This window comes from Echiichthys vipera, assembly GCF_963691815.1.
Source record: "Echiichthys vipera genome assembly, chromosome: 19".
In the NCBI taxonomy this organism is placed as follows: Eukaryota; Metazoa; Chordata; class Actinopteri; order Perciformes; family Trachinidae; genus Echiichthys; species Echiichthys vipera.
The window spans coordinates 18636851-18655704 of NC_139844.1; the positions used below are offsets into that span (position 1 = coordinate 18636851).

General features: G+C 42.3%; 1 protein-coding gene across 1 annotated transcript in view; it reads left to right on the plus strand.

The window, feature by feature from the left end:
- xkr6b (XK, Kell blood group complex subunit-related family, member 6b) overlaps positions 1-18854 on the plus strand; it is a gene marked incomplete at both ends in the record, with an annotated part of 44123 nt that continues 25269 nt past the window's right edge. The window contains one exon of the mRNA XM_083933494.1: positions 1-572. Coding sequence (XP_083789620.1) covers positions 1-572 — 572 coding nt within the window. The remainder of the gene's footprint in view (positions 573-18854) is intronic.

Consider the following 18854-nt stretch of genomic DNA (forward strand, 5'->3'; position numbering starts at 1 on the left):
ATGGCAGCGAAATCCGATGGTCGCGGGGTCGTCACCGGTTTCGCCCAGCTGCACAACCTGGACGAGGTGGTGGGGACAGGGGAGGACGACAATCGGAACAGCAGCTCATTCCACATCTGCCACTGCTGCAACACCTCGTCGTGCTACTGGGGCTGCCGGAGCGCCTGCCTGCATTACCTCCGGGGGAAGGGGAAAGGGAAAGGGAAGGGGAGAGATGCGGCGCGGCCACCGCAGGAGGAGCGCCTCTGGCTGGACTGCCTGTGGATCATCCTGGCACTACTGGTCTTTTTCTGGGACGTTGGGACCGATTTGTGGCTGGCCGTCGACTATTACCACAAACAGGACTTCCTGTGGTCAGGCCTGACCCTGTTCTTCGTGCTGGTGCCCTCGGTTCTGGTCCAGATCCTGAGCTTCAGGTGGTTTGTGCAGGATTACACTGGAGGCGGACTGGGCTCCGTGGAGGGCCTGAGTAGTCGTAGAGCAGCCAGTCTGCAAAGTGACAGGTGCTGTCGCCTCTCTGTCTGGGTCTGGCAGACCGTCATACACATCTTTCAGTTGGGACAAGTGTGGAGGTAAGACAAACTTCAAGTTTTGCTTTTAAAAGAATCAGTGAAAACCTCCAAAAGCACAATGATTCCAGCTCCTCTCACTATCCATTCACTCAGCCTTCTAACCTCCTCTTGACTGTCACCTGGTATAACCCGTCGTTGTGTACAGCCTACATGACCGGGGTGAAAATCAGCACCGTGGTGATGCCATTACGCTCGCCTCACAGTCTCCATTACGCGGTGTCACACATGCCTGTGTTTGCATTTTCAATACATTTTAAACATTTCTGCAAAAACTTCCATGCCCTGAGCCCAAATGTGTCCAGACCAAACTGCTACAGCTGCACAGGAATATGCACCGCTGTGATTATTTCATCCCAGTGCGCCATTGCGCTTGTCTGGGGAGGGAAGAGGGCTAGTTGTTCAAAGACAGACAGGTAGCCGAGAGCTTATGTGTGTGTGTGTGTGTGTGTGTGTGTGCGTGTGTGTGTGTGTGTGTGTGTGTGTGTGTGTGTGTGTGTGTGAATGTACGTGTGCACGCGCGCGCGCGCCGTTCAACATCACAGTGCAGCGAGTGCACACGGTCGCCTCGATTCACCCGCTCTCCCTCCCGTAATCAAATACTCCAACTCTGCAACTAGAGGCCAGACGAGCATCTGTTTTCACGGCTCACAAAACTACATCTTCCCCCCACAGACATGATGTCATCGATTCCTCTGCGACTACTAGACGTCTTTGGTCCCCCAAATCCGTTTTTTTGGGCTATACAAATTGATGCGTCTGGGGACCGCGGGGGATACTCGTGGCGTACGTGTCTGCGCGTAATCTCTGACATGTCGCGGCTACAATAGTAAAAATGTGACACCGGTGCGCGCAGTTTATCTACTCCATTTGGGCCGTTCAGTCGGAGCTTTCTGAGCAGCGAGTTGTTTTTGGTGCAGACAGACGCAGTGGCTGGCATTTAATGGGGGGGAAAAAAGTAACGCATGACGGCTGCTCTGAGAGGACTGCCAGCGGCTGGAAAAATGTAAAACAGCGCACTGAGAGAGAGTGAGAGAGAGGGGGGGGGGGGGGAGAGAAAGAGATAGGGGGAGGGAGAAAGAGAGAGAGGGAGAGGGAGAGAGAGAAAGAGAGAGAGGGGGAGAGGGAGAGAGAGAGAGAGGAGAGAGAAAGAGAGAGAGGGAGAGAGAGAAAGACAGACAGAGGGAGAGGGAGAAAGAGAGAGAGGGAGATGGAGAGAGAGAGAGAGAGAGCATCATTTCATCCTGACTTTCACCGATTCTGTTATTTATATTTCGCAGCTTCCTCTGTTCCTCATCAACATGAATGGATTGTTCTGTGTTGTGTTGCAGTCGAATGCATGAGAACATTTGTGCTACAGGCGAAATTACTCACATATGTGGACTGAGGGTGAAATCCGAACTGAAACTCACTGACCTTTTTTGAAAAAAAAAAATGGCACAAGACTTAGAGTAAATTACCTAGACCACCCCCTTTCCACTCTTATGTTAAATTTAACCCACCCTGCAGACTGGTTTTGAGCTGCACCTGAAGGCTATGCTAATGATTAGCTGCAGCTGTATTGGCTCAAGTTTATTTACTCTAGTGTGGTTCAATTGATAATTCGCTCATATCTGCAGAGAGAGTGCTGGGAACTGCTTCAAAGTCATTGGTTGTGTTGGTGGTTATAGCAGTTTGTACATATCAGAAATGTAACATTTCAATAGACTAGTGAAGATCATTGATGCCTGTGTGTGTGTGTGTGTGTGTGTGTGTGTGTGCACGAGGGCCAGGGGTCTTGTTGGTTCTTTTTTGGTTTTTTGAACTACTGGATCATCCTCCATATAATTCTCATATTAACAGTAAAACATATGTACCATTATATATTTATAAGAAAACACAGAGGCTGATTGTGTAGGCTATCTGTCCCAATATTACATTGCATTTTATTTCCCTCCCACCAGTAGAATGATTCTGATGCCATTCAAAAATTAGCAAGGCCACTGCCGTCCAACCACTGTCATGTCTCTACGGTTAGCTTATAGCTCAGCATAAAGTCTTGAAACACCAGGAAGCAGCTACCCTGGCTCTGTCCATAAAGCAGGTTAAGGTGCTATATAAATGTAAAGTAAAAAAAGAACTAATGCATTGAAACCTGCTTATAAGGAACACAAGAAAACAATGGTGGTATGTATGTTGTGACAGCAAAAAGCCTGGGGCGAGCGCTCATTGTCAGGACACTGTTTCCCCTCGGACATGATCCGCCTGGTTGCTGGTTTGGGGTCGAAGGTCAAAATCTTCTCTTGTCAGCTTAGTGAGAGTTCACAACCTAAGACCTGCAGGGCTAAAACTTGATATGGAGACCATTAGCCACTGTGAGAGGCCAAACTGCCAATATGTAGCATATGTTATCATGTATTATGGGATGTGGATATATTAAACACTACTGCTCTTGACTTGTTTTAGGTTTTAGTTCCATCATATGGCATAATTTGGTGTCTTAACATAACTAGGCTACTATTTTGTCATCATGTGGGGAATAAATGATCATTTTCCATGACAGCATTTCAAAACAACTGCCATTCTTCGGCATTCTTAACAAGATGCTATAGTTTGTGAAATGTTTTGCCTTCATTAATATGAGTAAACAAGATGAAGTGCTGACAGGAGTCAAAAACACTGCCTGATCACGTCTCATTAGTCAATCCTATTTTCATTTCTACATTCAATTTGCTGCCATCCCTCCGTGCACCTGATGACAGAATTGCCGAGCTTGCTTTGTAGTTATCTCCTTGACAATCGTTGACAGAACAGGGAGGATCCCTCTCCCATCTGTAATCCCATCACTGTCACTGGCTCTCCACAGCTCCGTCATGTCGTCCTCCCTGTGAATCACCGGCGTTGCAGACGGTGTCCCCTTAAGCTTTACGGATTCCGCTCACACACGCTCAGGCACACAGTGGATCACACATACACAGAGGTCTCCTGGCGGTACGATGGACAGCTTAATCAGTGTAAAGCCAAATTAAAGTCTGGCTGAAAAAGAACTGCATCCGCCTTGGCCCCCCCTAGGAAATCCATGTAGAAAGTTTTGGAAGCTCCTTGTTGTTGTTGGGAAATCCCAGCAGAATTGAGCGTCTTCTTCTTTCTTTTTAATTTGTTACAGTTGGGGGTGAAAATATTTTATAATTGGCCATTTTTAGTAGCTTCTTAGTGACAGTGAGCATTTCAGCATCCTCCTGCAGCCCTTTACTGTTTATTTCTAAGATTGAAAAAGAAAAAGAAAAAATAGATTCTGTGCTGCAGTTTCAGTAAATAATTGTTTCACTGTGGTTACACTTTAACATATCTAACTGGTCACATTACACATTAAGTTCAATTTACTCATCACAGGGAGTGTTATTACTGGGATGGGAATGCATTATGGGAATTATAGGATCAAGTAGCTTGGCTAATACGATAGACTAAAGGTCAGGATAGATCGGCTTCTGTTGCCTTAATTAAGGTTCCCCTTAACGCACCTGTACATTCTCAGAATATGCATCAGAAAACATAATTCTAACAAAACATAGTTTGTGTGAGACATCCCTGCCCATGTAACATTTGAAATCCTTTTGCCCCATTTCAGGTTGGACATAAAACCATTTATATGTCTTCTCATTAGCTAGCAGTGTAACTTGGAGAGTTGGTAAGCTTCATTCTTGGTGTACCCAGCCCTTGTAAGTTTAAATACTCAACAGATAGAACGCATTTAACACAAATTTGGAATCAATCACTGGGATATGTTTTAATGCATTTCTCACAGCCTTGTACCAAATTAAACACCCTGAGTATTGTTGGGTGTTGCACGGCATCCTAACATCAATAAAGATGATATCTAAAAGATATGGGGCCTTTCTGTGTGGGGTTAGCATGTTCTCCCCGTGTCTGCGTGGGTTTTCTCTGGGTTCTCCGATTTACCTCCAATAATCCAAAAGACATGCACGTGTTAGGTTAATTGATGACTCTAAATTGCCAGTAGGTGTGATTGGTTGTCTGTCTCTGTATGTCTCTATGTGCGCTGCAATAGACTGGCGTCCTGTCCAGGGTGTACCCCGCCTCACGCCCGTAGTTAGCTGGGATTGGCTCCAGCCAAGAGATGTCCCTGTCGGGGTCGCGGTTGAAGGTTGAAGATGAATGAATGAATGATATCTGCACATTTGGACTTTTGCTGTGGATAGTGAAGGTTGGAACAGACTTCAGAATTACATTAAACTTAGACATCATTATTGACAGTGTGTCTGTCGGGTGTACAGCAGTTGAAATGTTGGCCTTATTTGTTTGAGTTACTAAATTGCTAATCTTCCATTTATGTAGGCATCAAATGAGACCAAAATATTCTGGTAAATATATTTTTTTATTACTGTGAATTCTACTGAAACTGTACATCCGTCTTGGCTATCGAGGATTTCTACAGTTCTGCACCAGCTAAAGGAATGGGGACTCCCCCTCCCTTGCAATTGTACAAAATGTTTTACCACCACAAATCTGATGCTTGGATTACACGTTAATCCAGAACAAGAGCGGGGCTCACCACCAAGCTACACGAAAAAGAAAAAAAAAACGCCTCGAAGTTGACATCTGCCTCTGTTTCCTAGCCTGGTAAATATTAATACAGACTGGGGAAGGAGTTGACAAAAGCCTCTCTTGGCTGGCTGGGCTGCTTGTAGTTGCCAAAAAAGGTTTGTACATGCAGTGAGGCGAGACGTCGAGATGATACAATGCAACCAGCTGCCCTGTCATGGAATAAAACAGCTGACGGGGTGAAAGAGGGAAAAGATGAAGGCTTGGATAAATTGGTGACAATCCATATAATTATGTATTGACAGTTTAAAATGGCAAAAGCTGGGGACATCTCGTTCCCTCTTCAATGAGAGCATTGGAGTATTTTTAGAGAGAAGAAAATAACTGATAGACGGCTGGGTCTTACTGGGCTACTTATTCAGTTTGCTGGCAGAGTAAATAAGTCTGGGAATCTCCTTTAAAAAGAGAAATCTAACTGTTTCCCATTGCTGTCAATGCATGTCTAAAATGTTTTAATGTTTGCACACTTCATTTTATAAGAAACACATTCAAATACTTAGAATAGCAGTCCATCAGATGCATTTTATTCTACAGAGAACAAAAGACGGAGGCGGAAAACACTTATCTTTATTAACAAACACATCTGACTCTGTTGTGTGTTATTTACAGACAGCACATTAAACCTCCATTGCAGCTCTGGAACACACCAGTGTAACACTACTCGTTTTCTCATTAGCACTGATAACAGGGGACAAACCTTTAAAGCCAGCGCTCAGGAAAAAAACCCAATCTTGTGGCGGAGGAGCCTTTTAGAATGCTAGAAAAGCTGGCTTTCATGAGAACGTAGTGCAGCTGGGGGTAAAGAGACAGAAAGCCATAAATGACAGGAATACATGCTTCAGTTTATCAAGTAGCAGAGGAAGAGAGAGAGGGATCTGAAAAAGCATTTCAATCGCTGTTTTGGTTCAGTCATCAGGATTTGAGTTATTGAATTAGAGGGTATTGCTGGAAAATGTTTGATTCAGCAAATGTTTCGCCTCTTATTAAACAGACGGATGCACTAGTAAAGATCCTATATTGAGAAGAATTGAAGAATATTATGCTCCTTTTCAGGTTCATACTTGAATTTTGGGTTTCTACAAGAACACGTTTACATGCTTTAATGTCCAAAAAACATATGATTTTTTTCATATCGTCTGTCTGAATGTACCTGTATTCCCTCTCTGTCTCCCCACCCCATCGGTGCTCACGGCCTCTCTGCACTGCCGATGCTCCAGGCGTCTGCCGATGCAGCCGGGAAATGTAACTGCACTGTAGCAGCACTTTCCTATATATAGCATAGTTATGACATCACAACCTCACAGAAGTCCGGACGGCTCGTTTAAAGGCACAGTTTCTGGATACAGGTTGTGCGCCTTTCTCTATCAATTGAGCGTTTTGATAATTTCGCAGTTTTTTATATAGCATCTCCTTATAATGCCTTATAATAAAAAACAAAATCCTAAATCTCCTTTTCTTTTCCAATAATGTCAGACATTTGATCTATCATGCCCATCAAAACAGAACGTTGTTGGTGACCTTACCTACTGTAAGTGTGTAAAGGTGAAACCCCTGAATAAACATGTTAGCTAACCATTTAGCTGATTGCGTTCCCATTTTCACAAGCAATGATGCCAGCTGTTACTGCAGAGAGCTCTTTAGTCCAGTGCAGGGAGAATGAATATGGATAAAGAGCCTATGATGATGCTTGATTTAACCGCCTCAGGCCTGCCTCCTGAGCAAAACAATATTTTGTAGTAGACGCCTGAAGGCCCCGATGTTACATTCTTGCTGCCTCTTAACAATGGTCAACAGACGGAGACAGGCTGGCACTCATGAAGGAATATTAAGCACACGGGCGGATGGGTTACCAGACAGAGATTTGTATGCAGGTCACATACACAAAACCACACCTCGGGGGAGTTGAGAGTAGCTCTTTTTTTATATACCTCCTTATATGCAGTCTCACATCACAGCCTCTCTCTTGCTCACGGACACACACACACACAAACACACGCACCTTGGAATTAGAAATTTCCATGTCCTGTTTCTTTAGGCACTTGGATCTGAGAGAGGTGGTGCGGCCTGTAGACGATGAACTTCTACCATCCTCCCCTGGCTTTCTTTTTTAACGAAAAGTCATCTCCAGCACACTTTTCCCCCTTATGAGCACACAGATTAAAACAAACAAAAACACATTAGAGAGCCACACCAGTGCACTGGGTGACATGTTTGTTCATTAAAATAAACATGGGCACAGTTTATTTTGATTCAATATCACAAACAACATCTTGCTGCCAGAAATATTCACAAGAGATATTAGATATGTATTAATTCACAGCTAGTCTTGCAACGCCAGACCATATTCCAGTATACGGCTTGATATTCTGGGATAGGGGAATAAAAAAAACCCTCTGGCTTGTTGGTATTTCTTTAAACAATCACAATTGTCTTGGGCGGAGCTTAGTGGCAAAGTAGATAGTGTACGGTCTGACAAACAGCTACTTGTTGGATGTCAAGCTTTATCCCAACACTGTACATCTGGTAAACCAGATTCATCCACAGCTGAAAGTAGTCCCCAATAAATGTACTATTCACTCAAGTTTGAGTATGTTTGCCATCTGTTTGTGAAATAACTAAACATTTTTTAACGATGTATCCATATTGTGCACAGACAGAGCAGGGAAGTCAGAAAGTATTGAGAGTATTTGGGTTCTTAGGCTCCTCATGAATCTCACATTGTTGGCTTTGGTCTTCTCATTCAAACCCTTTGAATCTGATTCATACACTCTCACTGAGTATTTTTCAATTAGCGTCTGTGTATGTCAACACATTTCCACTCTTTGTTTCTGCGTGCTACAGTTGCAGCCTGCGTGCTTGTGGAACTTGGCTCGCGATGATGTAGGGGTTTATTGACTTTGAAGTCTGCTGTGTGTGCCTAGTTCTGTTTGGCAATTATATTGGCTGCATCGGTTCAATTCTCAATCCTGCCTGCAGCTGTCTATTATGTCCGTTCCCCTCGAAACAAAAAAAACACATTGTGCATGTTGTGTGATGTATATTTTTTTCACATTAGCCCGCTGTATATTCTGCTCAGAGAAAATCATTACCAGGGCCCAGAGGATTTCCCCCTGCGAGATGAAATGTTTGCACAAAAAGGGTATTTTTAATCTGGACTCCCCTGTCTAATAGTTGTGTTCTTAATATTTATTTATCCTTCCCTTTCTCCTAAAAAAAGATGACGTCAACACCGGCAGATCTACTATTTGAGATCATCATGTGTTCTCCCTGTACACACTCTCCATCCATTAGTGATGTTCATAAGCTTAAGACAGCACAATACCATCTGTCGTCCCTACGAAGTTACCATATGTTTTTATTTTTATCCCTCCCTATCACTTACACCTATTAATGTTCTTAGGCTCCTCATAAGGCCTTTTATCCTCCAGGAAGGAGAAACCACACTTGTTATTGTTATCTTCTCCTTATTTGCTGCAGTTAGAAGGATCTGGCTTCCTACACTGTGAGCTCAAATGCTGTGTCCCTTACCGCTAGTTAAAGTCATCATGCTACCTCCTTCCCTCTCCCTCTTTCTCTTTATGTCTATGCTTCTCTCCCTACGTTGCCTTCCCATAAAGCGGCACTTGACCTCCATTTCTGTCAAGGAAACTGGAGCATCTGGCTCCTGCCCCATTAACTCAACACCTCCTCCCTCCCTCCCTCTCTCCCTTATCCTGCCGTACCACCCATCTTTTACTCCCAAAGAGCCCATTTTCAGATATCCCACATTCCGCCGTCCTTTTTCTTCCCTTCAGCTCCCTCTGTTTTCTGACAAAACGTCTCATTTCTGCAGGAAACTGTTACACCTCGGTTCATGAGTCAACCTGTGGCTTAATGGCTCTCCTCTTACACTGCATGCCATTTGTTTGGATTTGCAGCTTTTCACAGGCACTCTATTTATAGTCTGTTGAAAAGACGACATACAAAAGAGGGAATCAATACGGAATGCTGCAAAAAAGGAAAGTCTGAAGGGTCTTTAAAGGTGTATTAAATAAGATTTTGATATATGACCACTGAATCAAATTACTCCTTTATTATAAAAGGGTTGCTAGTACTACAGATAACACTGAGAATTAGCAGCTGTCAGCCACTGATCAACTCAAGTCAAAACAATGTTGATCACATACAGCTGTGTGAAGCTGCACTCAGCTCAGGAGATCACATGAGCTGGTTGTATGTAACCTGAACAGCGTGCAGTGGAAGAAAACAAGTGGCAGGTGGTAAAGTTACAAAGCGCTTTACAGGTAAAAGAAAACAAACAAGGCAAATGCAACTGGAGATGCACAAGATCATTTCAATGAGATTATTAAACACACGAGGAGTATAGGCAGACTCCAATGGGATGCCCAGGATGCTCTTTTTGTGCTTGATATCCGAGGGTAGCCATAAGAACATGGCCTGAAATAGTATCAAAGCTCTGCTTTAAAGGTTTCATATTGTAAAAAGTGAGATTTAGCCCGTATTCAGAAAGTGTGCCTCTAAACAAGCCATCAGAATTTTTGTGTGTGTGTTATGATGTCACAACTATATTATATATAGGTATAAAGTGCCGCTACAGTCATTTCCAGTCGCCATGACAGTGCAGATACACCGAGAGTGCAGATGTGGAAGACCTGGAAACACTGACCAATCAGAGCAGCCTGGCTTTTTCTGAGTTTTCTCTCAGACCACTTGAATAACAATATGAAGAAAGATTATGATGGATTTTTGTCTACCCCAGCTTTAAATAAGATCAATCATCTTTCAGCAATGTACTGTGATAAATCACAACAATACACCAAACAGCAAGAACCTGGTAACATATTATTTTACCCCCACCTATACAGCATTCGTAAGAAGTATATAAAACAATGATTACTACGTTTATAACACACATGCGATCATATACAACATCTGAAAATACAGTTAAAATGTTACCCAAAGCCTAATTTAAAAAAATACACGTTTCGCAAAGTCCAGATTTGATAATCACACACACAGACACGCACACACACACACACACACACACACACACACACACACACACACACACACACACACACACACACACACACACACACACACACACACACACACACACACACACACACACACACACACACACACACACACACACACACACACACACACACACACACACACACACACACACACACACACACACTTCCCAGCTCCTTTTGATGCTGTCTGCATTTCATTCATATCTAAGCTGCGTCTTGGAAGCTGCATCAGTAGTGCTCAGAGAAGACCACCATTGTTTGAGTCTAATCATGGTCGACACTCCAGGCGTCAGTTTGATAAACAGACAATCTCTGCTTATAAATAATTAAACAGCCCCGTTAGTTCTATCGCTCTCACAGTGTCACACTCACAGCGTTCCTCTGTCTACTGTTCTCAGCCTCATATGTGCATGGTGACACCCTGCTTAGTGAGCTGTTATACCCACTGAGAAATGAGCACTAGGAAGATATGCTGCATGCAAAGTCAAAGGAACACACTCCTTTCACAAAATCGGTACTGCTGTGTAGAGTGTGCTGTCTCAGCTCGCCGGGGTGTCATCACGCAATACGAGACTGAAAAGAAATGATGACAAAACCATGCAAACACTGACAGTGAGAGTCAAATACGCCGCTTTGCTCAGAAATTCATTAGCACGCGAGATAAACACACACCAGGTCATTACAGCTGGCATTTAGGTATAACCTACGAATAGAAATGAGCAACAGAACTAAGTTGTAAGGAACAGATCAGATATAAACACATAATATTAGTGAGGATGTCGGTGTCAGTGCCAGCATGTATGTGGTAGTTCTGATTATAATGACTTGTTTTGGCTGTATTATCATTATTAGGTAGATTGGAGAGGCATGAGACAGTGGAATTGAATGTTATTAGGAGTTTGAATTTAAAATGATAACAATTTTGGTTCCACTTTTGGGGAGCTGTCAAGCCGTTCAACTTTATGTACAGTGGTGTGGTTTTCACATGTTTCACTTCCTGTAAAAAAAAATCTGATCCAGCCCATATAATGTTCTGGGCCACATTGTATGAAAGCCCATATTCAGGCCATCTGGTCTTTCCTCTCCTCCTTATAATTGTGGCTGGTTGACTGTTTCTGTGACTGTGGCGAGCCAGGAGAGCTAAACGGCGTTCTTGAGGGGGCCCTGAGAACGTCACAGTAGAGAGATCATCACCTCAGGAGTCCAACAGTGATCAGCTAGATATATCACCACCTCTTCAGTCCTGACAGGCCGTGGGTCCACACCAAGTGTGCTTCAGATGTTGAGCCTCAGACTTATTTTATTTGTTCCCTGTTTGTTTTTTTCTGACTCTTGTACCTCTTCATGTCCCTATGTCCCTGTTTTTATTCGTATTTGCTTTTTTCCCACAATTTATTCCCTCTTTGCCTCCATCGCTCTTTTTTCTTCTCTTATCTCTTGTTTTGTCTCTTCTGTCTGTTTGCCACCAGAGCAAATTACACATTATCAACAGCCTGTATGCTTCAGGCCCTGCAGGGTATTTAAATACACTGTCATCAGTATGCTTGTGTGTTCAGGCAAAAGCAACAAGAGCTCAGCGATGGCACCCTTTTGTCGCTTACCCTCATATACACACAAGACTTGAGCCACCTGCCTCTCACTCACACTGCAAATGTGTAAATGGGTATGTATGCAAATGGGTGAGTGTGAGCCACAGACTGTCTGAATAATGGACGTAGTCTCCGTGGCGGCACTCTTTTCATCCGGTTTCTGAAGAGCCAGAATAAAGCTCCAAGTGGGCAGAACCTGGTGACTCCAGCTGTATCCCCCTTGGCAGCGTCATGGCTCTGTCTGCTCCAGGCTGATCCAAAAAATGGCAAAGAGGTGGAGCCAAGGCAGGCTGAACGAAGTCTATCTCAAAGCTACCAGGCTAGCAAAGGCTAACAAGCAAGCAAGAATATTATATATTGCCATGGAGGAAAGCGAGGGCTGCAGACTGGAGACAGAGTTACTTAGCGGATGTATCGACTTAAATTCAGGTGGCGTGAACCTCATTCCCCCCCATTTCCCACACCGCTGTTACAAACAGTGCACATATTTATGGTTTGAAAGTTGTATGTAACATTGACTGCTGTGAAATAATAATGCTAACACAAATAAAATAATACAAGCATTTCACTCAACCGAAAAACTGGAGCACATACACATACATCAGTTTAGTATCCATGCACTAACAGAATTGAGGTGTTGTGACGGTGGCAGGGCGGAGCTGACAGCTAGCAGCTAACGTTAGCCTCATGAAACAGTAACCACTGTCACGCATAGCATCCAAGCCCCTAATTATGCAGAACTTTAAACCGTAATATAATTTAAACGGGTGAGTTAAAGAAAGAAAGAAATTCCCCCCCTGTACAGTGGCCATGAATAGTGCAATTAGCTACAGAGACCAAAACTGTAAACATGTTCATTTCTACTGTAAAGTTTTCAAATGGGGCTCTTTGGGGGTTTGCCCTGTTTTGGAGTCAGCCTCAAGGGGCCACTCAATGAACTGCGGTTTTTGGCACTTCCGCATTGGCTTCATTTCTCAGACCTGGAGGTTGCTGCTTGGTGTGGGTGCATGCATAGGAGGTGTGAATGTTCTTCTGCCATATGCTACGATGAGTGTTGAGAAGCACTCGACTCATCTCGTATGGTATAGTGTAAAAACAACAAGTTCGGCTCTGCAGAAAGACATGGTGTAATGTTGTTAATCTGGTTACAGACTCAGATCCTCATTAGTGGAAGTCATTTTGAAACGTATAGTAAGCAAGTTTAATTTATTTTGCACTTTTCGAAGCAGAAATTGCAAAGTGCTGTACAGAAAAGAGTATGAGTTGGATCCAAGACGACAAATCTGTGCTGTAATAGTCAAACCGTAGAAAAGTTGGTGTTCTGAATAGGAGCATAACAAAGCACTTCAATTTTTATGATCTTATTGTGTTTTTTTGTAATTCTTATTGTGTGCTCTCTGTCTTGGTTTCATGTGTATATGTATATGTGGTTGATGGGTTGATGGGTTGATGGGTTGATGGGTTGATCATCTATCTATCTAAAATACAGCTGTGTGTCATCAAACATAAAAATGCTAAGATAGATCAACGGTAATTTTGCGTCCTACGTAGGAAAGCAGAGATATGAGTATAGAGAACAGGATCGGGCTAAGAATTGAACCTTGTTGCACACCATTTAGTGAAGGGGCTGATAACAAAACATGATCATTTATGGAGACATAATATTACATGAAATAAATAATTAAATAATCAACCTTGATTGCTGGCCTTTAGTGCAAGTGCAATTAGCACTAAATACAAACACACATATTCATTTTACTGTAATTTCCTCAATGACACTATAATATAACCACATATACATGACCATATGCGTTACGCAGGACATATTTATACCACATAGGATGTGGATGAACATTGTTCTACTTCATACTTTTTCTGCAGTGGTTTCAAGATGAAATGGAGTCAGTGAGATATTTCTAGCCACTGTGTCTAAGTGGATTAGTCCAGTATTCCTTTAAGGGACATAACAGTTTAAAAACTGCCTCTGCAACTCCCTTGCCTCCATATGGATTACAGGTTTGGAAGAAACAACAAAAAAACATTTACAAAAACCAACCCATAAATGTTTCTTTCAGCTGTTGGTCTAATTTACTTAACACATCTATTATAAAGTATGTAAGGAACACAAAAGGAGGCATCTAATCTGTAATTATCTAAACAACCGCACTTACATAAAGTATTTTTTCTCCTCTCTCTCTCTCTCTGTCTCTCTCTCTCTCACCCACACATGCACTACTCCTGATTAGCTATATGTTATACGGCTACATGTTTTTGACCTCAATAAATAGCGACAGGCAAACGCGTCTTTTTAAAGTTGCCATTTTTGACCTGAAAATGTGACAGCAACCCCTCTTTCTATGTTTGCCTCCCCTCACATTTCACAATAAATGGATTTATGCTCTGAGGAGGGTTTTTCTTTTTTCAGAGCGCGCCAAGATTAGTGGGATGTTTAATCATGGAGCCTTTTGAAATAAGCTTAACATTTATCTGAGTGCTAGGCGGGGAAAGAAAACAGCATGGGAACTCGTTTAGTCTCTACCGAAAAGAGAGGTCCTTGGGAATACCCAGTCAAGCAGCACTGTAACGTGTTTGAGTGTCTGTTTATTGATTTATTTGGGACTTTTATTTGATATTGTGTTTTATGTGCAGGACTTTGAGGCTTTTCCCTAACCATTAATGTCCAAGAGAGGGAAGGTTGTTTGTTTTTTTGTGTGTTTTTTTTTGTCCTCTGGCATTTTTCCCTCTTTGTCTTTTTTGGCATGGTCGAGCTCTCCTCTGTCTCACCTCCCCACTGGGCACAAATCTCTGCTCTTTGAAGACAAGTGAATGTAACAAAACATGGAGCAATATGCAGCGCTGTCATGTACCACGGGCTGACAGCAGACATAAAATCTGCAAAGTGAAAGATTACTGGAATTTCCAGTATTAGTCACACTATAGTTTTTATAGATATTTTACCACATTTGCTAAGAAAAATGACTTAGGCCTCCTGGTAATAATGCTAATATATATCATTTATGTACATATTTTGGCATATATTATGTTTTTTACAGTATGTATGTTGATTTTGCAAATGAAAGTTAATTCTTGACCTAAGAAAAAGCAGTTAATGTGCACTATAGTAACCATATCAGACGTTCTTCCTCAGCAGATAGAGCCCAGTTTAAAACAGCATAGGTTTTCAATTTCCCATATTTCTTGAACTGTTCAGGACTTTAAAAGTGGCTTTAAAAGTTTAAAAGTGTCCAAGGTCAAGAATTTACATTCAATGTCACCTTTTAAGCAAACATAAATGAGGAAACCTTTGAGGGGTGTCCCCTGTTGTGACAATGTTTTGACCAATGCTGACTTTACTTTATTAATCAAATGGGTTACAAAATGTTCTTTAAACCAGAATATTATATAATTATATAAGGCAGGAAGGCAGGCAAAAAATTGACGGGTTGCTAAAACTTGACTTCATGACTTCTGTGACTTCAATGGCTGCTACTGTACGCTGTGTGCCTAATGGAAACATTTAGCTGTAGCTTTCTTCTGATTCAGAGACATACAGTTGGAAACAGCTTAGGAGTCTGGCTGTGAGAAGAAAAATCTTGATATTAAGTATTAATGTGTATGATTCATTTATATGATTATGCCGTTTCATGTAGAATAAAAATCTTTGTAAATCATTAACTACGCCGAATGACTCTTTCCTGTCATCTGGAACCCAGACGGCAATTTCTCAACTGTGATTTCTGTGGAAGAAGATTTTGTAACTACAGAGAAAAGACGAGTCCTCGGCCACAAATTATCGTTATTAGTATATTATTAAAGCGGGCGTCAAATACATGTCTTAAGTCTTGTGAGTTTTTCCCATTACGGCTCGACCATCTGCGTGATTGCACGTACCTGTTACGTTAATATACAGTACCAGGCCAAATGCTGTCAACGCTGTAGTCATTTTTACACTTCAGCTGACTGTGTGTGTGTGTGTGTGTGTGTGTGTGTGTGTGTGTGTGTGTGTGTGTGTGTGCATGTGTGTGTGTGTGCGTGAGTGTGTGTGTGTGTGTGTCGGTGTGTATGGCCTGGTTGATGATGATTTGATGTGTCAGGTTTCATTTACACCTGTTCTCAAAGTGTCCAACCAGTCATTAACATGCCTCACATCAGAGCTTGTTAGGTTTTTTTCTAAATCAGTGTGCAAAAAGAGGAAAAACCACAGCAGAGCAAAAAAAAAAAAACATCTTTAACGTGTGTGTGATTGAAGGACGAGAAAGACAAAGACGGAGAAGTGACGAAGAGATCATAGGGAAAGTGCTGCAGTGGAAGATAAATTAAGAGGTTGTGAAAATGCTGTGTGCTGCTTTATGTGAAAGACTGATTGTTTTACAGCGAGACTTATTAAATAGTTGCAATTAATTATTCGCAGCTGAACTTCCTGTACAGTTTTAATTAGCTCTTTGAACAGCATCCGCCCATCAGAATTCTAACAAATATGACACGCATTATTACCCAAGTGTCAGAACTGTATGGGAGTTTATCATAGAGCATATATAAGTAAGTAAGTAAGTACGTTGGAATATATAAATAGCTAATTAAAGCTGTTCAGATAACGTTTCTGGGATTTTAGATATTTTGGCGGATTTGGATGAATTTATTTTTTCTGTTTTGTAAAATGTTTTATGTAGCACACGTTCAGTCAGGAAACTTGTGAATGTTCTCATTTGTCCTAGTCATCATTATCCTCAAAGCCATTTCAGTCAAAAGGAACTGGACTTGGTTATTTGTCTAGGAAGACGTTTCACCTCTCATCCAAGAGGCTTCATCAGTTCATGTACGCAGCTGACCAGGCTGGGACTGGACCAGGACCAGTGCTAAAGAGTGCAACCAGTGCTTTTGACTGAAATTGCTTTGAGGATTCAGTCACAAACACTTTCCTTTTTTTCTCTTGCATCCTGCCATTCACTCCACTCACGCATGCTCACTTACTATTTCCCTGCTGTTGATTATCAGTGACTGTCAATCATGTCATCAGCTGTTCTCATCAGCTGATCTCATCTATCCAATAGCACGGTGGCACACCCACATTGTTAGCCTATTGTCACGCTGCTGCCTCTGTTTAAATATGATAATCTGCCTTTAGTGCATGCATGCTGCTGTTATGAGCACGGTGCACTCATGACACCCCCAGTATTCGCCGATTCATCCGCTCCATCAATCTCAGCAGAATAATCAGCCACCACCACCAGTGTCTGGACTCAATGGGGGGGATTTATATTGCTGCTGCACAGGGCAGGCCTGGCCACTCAATTACAAATCTCTCTGTAGAGCCTAGAAATCATCTGTTTTCATCAATAGTTCTTACTTTTTTCACTTGTTTCTCCTGTTTGAAATATACTCTCCAAATCATTGTTTGTATACTGAGATTTCAATACAAAAAAAAAAAATACAGTTATTATTTGATTTAGTGTGAACGATAAAAACAAAATGTCTGTAACTATTCTTTGGCAGACCCCAGTGGGATTTCATCATTTTACGGGGGATTACAGATGAGCTCAGTGTAAGGAGCCATTGCTATAGTATAGATGATGCTGACGAAAACTAGCGGGGGATTGCATCAATCGGTCACTGAAATGACAGCTGACAGCAGAGGTCCTGGCACAAGCCGATTGGTCTAGATTAAATTTGTGAACGCCCTCAGTCAGCTGATTGAGTTGGAAGCAGGAAAGGGTGAAACTTAAAGGGGACATGTGCTCATTTTCAGGTTTATACTTGTATTTTGAGTTTCTACTGGAACATGTTTACATGCTCAAATGTTTAAAAAACACTTTTTTTCTCCTCATACTGTCTGTCTGAATATACCTGTATTCACTCTCTGTCTGAAACGCACCGTTTTAGTGCCTGTCTCTTTAAGCCCCTCTCTTGCAATAGCCTAGTCTGATTGGCCAGTGTTTCCAGGTCTTCTGCATCTACACTCTTGGCATCTCTGCACTGCCATTGCAGCCGGGGAATGACTATAACTGCACTGTAGGGGCCCTTTTCTTTTCTTTATTGAAACATTCAACTTATACAGAAAGTGTCAAACACTAACACATGGGACCTTTAATTAGGTGTGAAAGATAGAAGTTTAATTTACTCCAGTTCCCAGAATTTGACAAAATTGAAGCTGTGATAAAAATGACTTGTCTTTTGCAGCTATGTAGTCATATTCTGTGTGTATAAAGAACTGTCAATGAGGTAATGCCCTGCTGCAAACTGTGACCTAGATATACTGTACAGTGGAGGCCAGCACTGACCAGTCAGACCAGTGCTGATGCACAGTGGCATCGCTCTGCTTTCATCTTAAACACACTCAGCTCCAGCCATGGGTAGAGAAATGAAAAACCAAAAGCCTGACCCCTCTCTGTCTCCTTCTCTCTCTAACCATGTTTTTCATCAAAATATACTTCAATAGAAAGAGATCAGTGAACATGTATATAAGTATTTATTGAGATTATACTCGATGTGATGCATTCACGTAAAAGTAGGCCCATGTGAAGACAGGACAGGGTCCCGCGAAATCTAGATACTGGTGGAGGTGGTGGTGGAGAAGAGTATTGATGAAGATCGAAGACTAAGACAAAAATCAAATAACACATGTATCTAGGTTTTTTTTACGATGCATTGTTGCGGGGCACCAATGTGCACCCTGTTGTGTCAAGTGAGGTATAAAACATTGTCCGCACACAGCCATCCCCCTGTCTGACCTGCTGACCACGATGCTACAGTGTGCAGCCTTGTCACACACTGACCTCGGTGACTCACCGGCAACACACTCCTGCTTACCCGCTGACACGACTTTTGTCTCACTGTGCTTGTCTGCAATCCTTCTGTTTGCTCTCCACGCTCAGTCTTATGCTCCACATTTTTACAGTTTTCTCCCCTCAATTGTTTTCCTCTCACATTTCTGCTCCTACAGCCACCTCTTTCTTTCGCTCCCTATCTGCCATTCCTTTGCTTCTTTTCCCAGACCTACCCCAGTGGGCCGTGGCGGGAAACAGGCGCTGACAGTTGTATTAGCAGTTGATTGCGAG